This window comes from Struthio camelus, chromosome 20, assembly GCF_040807025.1.
Source record: "Struthio camelus isolate bStrCam1 chromosome 20, bStrCam1.hap1, whole genome shotgun sequence".
Lineage (NCBI taxonomy): Eukaryota > Metazoa > Chordata > Aves > Struthioniformes > Struthionidae > Struthio > Struthio camelus.
In genome coordinates, this window is record NC_090961.1 from 13,334,538 (window position 1) to 13,337,288 (window position 2,751).

General features: G+C 53.0%; 1 protein-coding gene across 1 annotated transcript; it reads left to right on the forward strand.

Moving 5' to 3' along the window:
- The first annotated feature begins 565 nt into the window (after positions 1–565).
- On the forward strand, positions 566–1,955 carry NRARP (NOTCH regulated ankyrin repeat protein). The gene has a single exon (XM_068914971.1). It carries the CDS (start codon positions 615–617, stop codon positions 957–959), a length of 345 nt encoding a protein of 114 aa, XP_068771072.1. The 5' UTR covers positions 566–614; the 3' UTR covers positions 960–1,955.
- The last annotated feature ends 796 nt before the right edge of the window (positions 1,956–2,751 follow it).

The following is a 2,751-nucleotide window of genomic DNA, read 5'->3' on the forward strand; positions in this document are numbered from 1 at the left end:
GAGCCGGGCCGACCCCGGCCGAGCCGGGCCGTGCCCGCAGCCCCTCCGCGCTGCTGGCGGGCCCGGGCCGAGCCCCCAGCCCCGAGCCGGGCGCGGCCCCCCCAGGGCCGAGGCCCGGGCCCGACCCCGCCGCGGCGCCCTCGGGGGCGGGGCTGCGGCCAGGCAGCCCCGCCCCCCGACGCACGAACGTTCCCCCACCTCCCGCGGCCGGGCGATACCCAATCAGCGCGCGCCCGGCGCGGCCCGTCCCCGGGCGCGGGCGCGTCACGGCCGTGCTATTGTTATGCAAATAAAAGGCTGGGTAAAAGGCGCGGCGCGGCGCCGGCTCCGCTCCAGAGAGGCCCGGGCGCGGCGGCGGCGGAGCAGCAGCAGCGACGACGGCGGCGGCGAGGCGGAGGCGGAGGCGGGCGATCCGCGGGAGCAGGGCCGCTGTCCGCCGGGAGCCCGCGTGCCGCCGCGCACGGATGCGCGGCCGCGCGGGGTAGCCGCAGCGGCGGGCGGGGCGCCCCGCGGGGTCGGCGCCGCTCCCCCGCGCCGTCCATGCGCAGCCGCGCCGCGGCGGCGGGCAGGCGGCGAGCGGCGGCGGCGGCGCGGCGGCGAGGCCGGCGGGCAGCATGAGCCAGAGCGAGGTGTCCACCTGCTCGGCGCCGCCGAGCCAGCGCGTCTTCCAGGAGGCGGTGCGGCGCGGCAACACCAAGGAGCTGCAGTCGCTGCTGCAGAACATGACGAACTGCGAGTTCAACGTGAACTCCTTCGGGCCCGAGGGGCAGACGGCGCTGCACCAGTCCGTCATCGACGGCAACCTCGAGCTCGTCAAGCTCCTCGTCAAGTTCGGCGCCGACATCCGCCTGGCCAACCGCGACGGCTGGAGCGCCCTGCACATCGCCGCCTTCGGGGGCCACCAGGACATCGTCCTCTACCTGATCACCAAGGCCAAATACTCCGCCGGCGCCCGGTGATGCCGCGGCGGGCCGGGGCCGCGCGGTGCCCCCGCGCCGGGGCGCCTCCCTGGGCGGCGCGTGGCTCTCGTTGTTGTTGTTATTTTCGGTTTTTTTGAAAGGTTGTAATTTTTTTTAATGTCAAAGCTGCTTGGACTCCATGTTTTTGTTTTTTGGCAAAGAAATTTGGGGCCCCACAAAGATTTACTGAAAAAAAAAAAACCCATCATTTACCTGCTTTTTTTTTTTTTTCTTCCAAGGGTTGTTTTCCTACTGTAAGTTTTTTTTTTTCCATCTACCTCGGCTGCACTCACAGTATTCACAGTTTCAGTTTGACATCTGGTCAGATGCTTTAAAATGCTCCCCTCCCTTTCCCCAGTAATATTTAATCCTTTTTTCCCCTGCTCCTCTAACTCGTGTGGTGGCCTGTCCCTTGATTTTAAAGTATTCTGGCTCAGAAATGAATTCATTTCAACACTTCCTAAAAATCAACCCACGTTACTTGTTTAAAAACCAAGTGGTGCTTTTTTTCCCCCCTGCCCTGTTAACGAATAAAGACACAAGCTCTGAACTCGCTGTGAGCGAGGCGATGCCATGGTCTCCCCGAGGACGGGGCAGGTGGCTCACGCACGGCGTCAACCCTTTTTCCCTAGTGACAGTGGAAGAGTGTTTCTCCTTTTGCAGTCTTCTCCCAGTATTTTCCTACTGTTAATTTTTTGATACAACTCCATTGGAATATGACAGACACATTTTTCTTACCCTGCCTGGTTGCTCTCTTTTTGTGTTGGGTTTTCGTGTTTTCTTTTTTTTTTTCCTTTTATTTTTGGGTGTCCGAAGAAAGTCTGCATCCTCACCTGATTCTTGAATCCATTTAGCACACGTGAGATCACAGGAAAAGACATTTAATCCTTCCTTCTATTTTTGTGTGTGTGTGTGTGTGTGTATGTGTAAAGGGGGATTAGCAAATCCTGAACTTTTTTCTTTTAAAAAAGTGAAATAAACTCTAGAGGCAGAGGATTTGCTTTTGCACATAAAAGGGCCGCGAGCGCTCTCTGCTGCCTAGAGAGATGCCTGAAAACTACTGAGAAATAGTTTGGGAACTTTTTTCTTTTGGTGAAACTTGGATAACACTTCTCAATGCAGAATGATTCATTTGACTTATATAGATTCACCTGCCTTTTATATTATATATATGTCTAAATATATATATTTATAAAAGAAAGGGAGGAAGAAGAGAAAGCCACCCTAAATCGCATTTTGAAGTGACTGCACGTATAATCGCAATGCTGCTTTTTATTGCTATGGCACAAGAACATCCATTTGGAAAATGCGGAAAATTTCAGAAGTCTCCTTTCTCCCACTGGTCTTTCATCCCTTTTATATTCGTCTGCACTAAAAACAACCATATCACTGCCATCTCCCTGCTCTTTCCTTTCTTACTCCCTTTATCCAAACCATTACAATTAAAAAAAAAATAGTTACCTGCTGGTTTTTTTGGTTGTGTCTTAACTATTTATCATGGATGTATATATTTGTGGGTGAAGTTTGTGAGCCTGGTTTTGTTTGAAGCTGGTGGTGAGTGATTCAAAATATGGTTTGGGAAATATGCTTTTTTTCCTAGTCTTAAAACTAAAAACTTGAGTCTGCCATTGTTATTTCCCATTGCACTGAATATTCTGCTTTGTCTCTGCTGGTTTCACCTGCTTTTTTTTTTTTTTTTGCTTCAACATTTTGAGATGATTAAAAAGCTCCAGATTTAAAGAAGAAAAAGGAAAAAAACCCTGTTGAAAGTGTCTACTCTTAATGCTGTAAT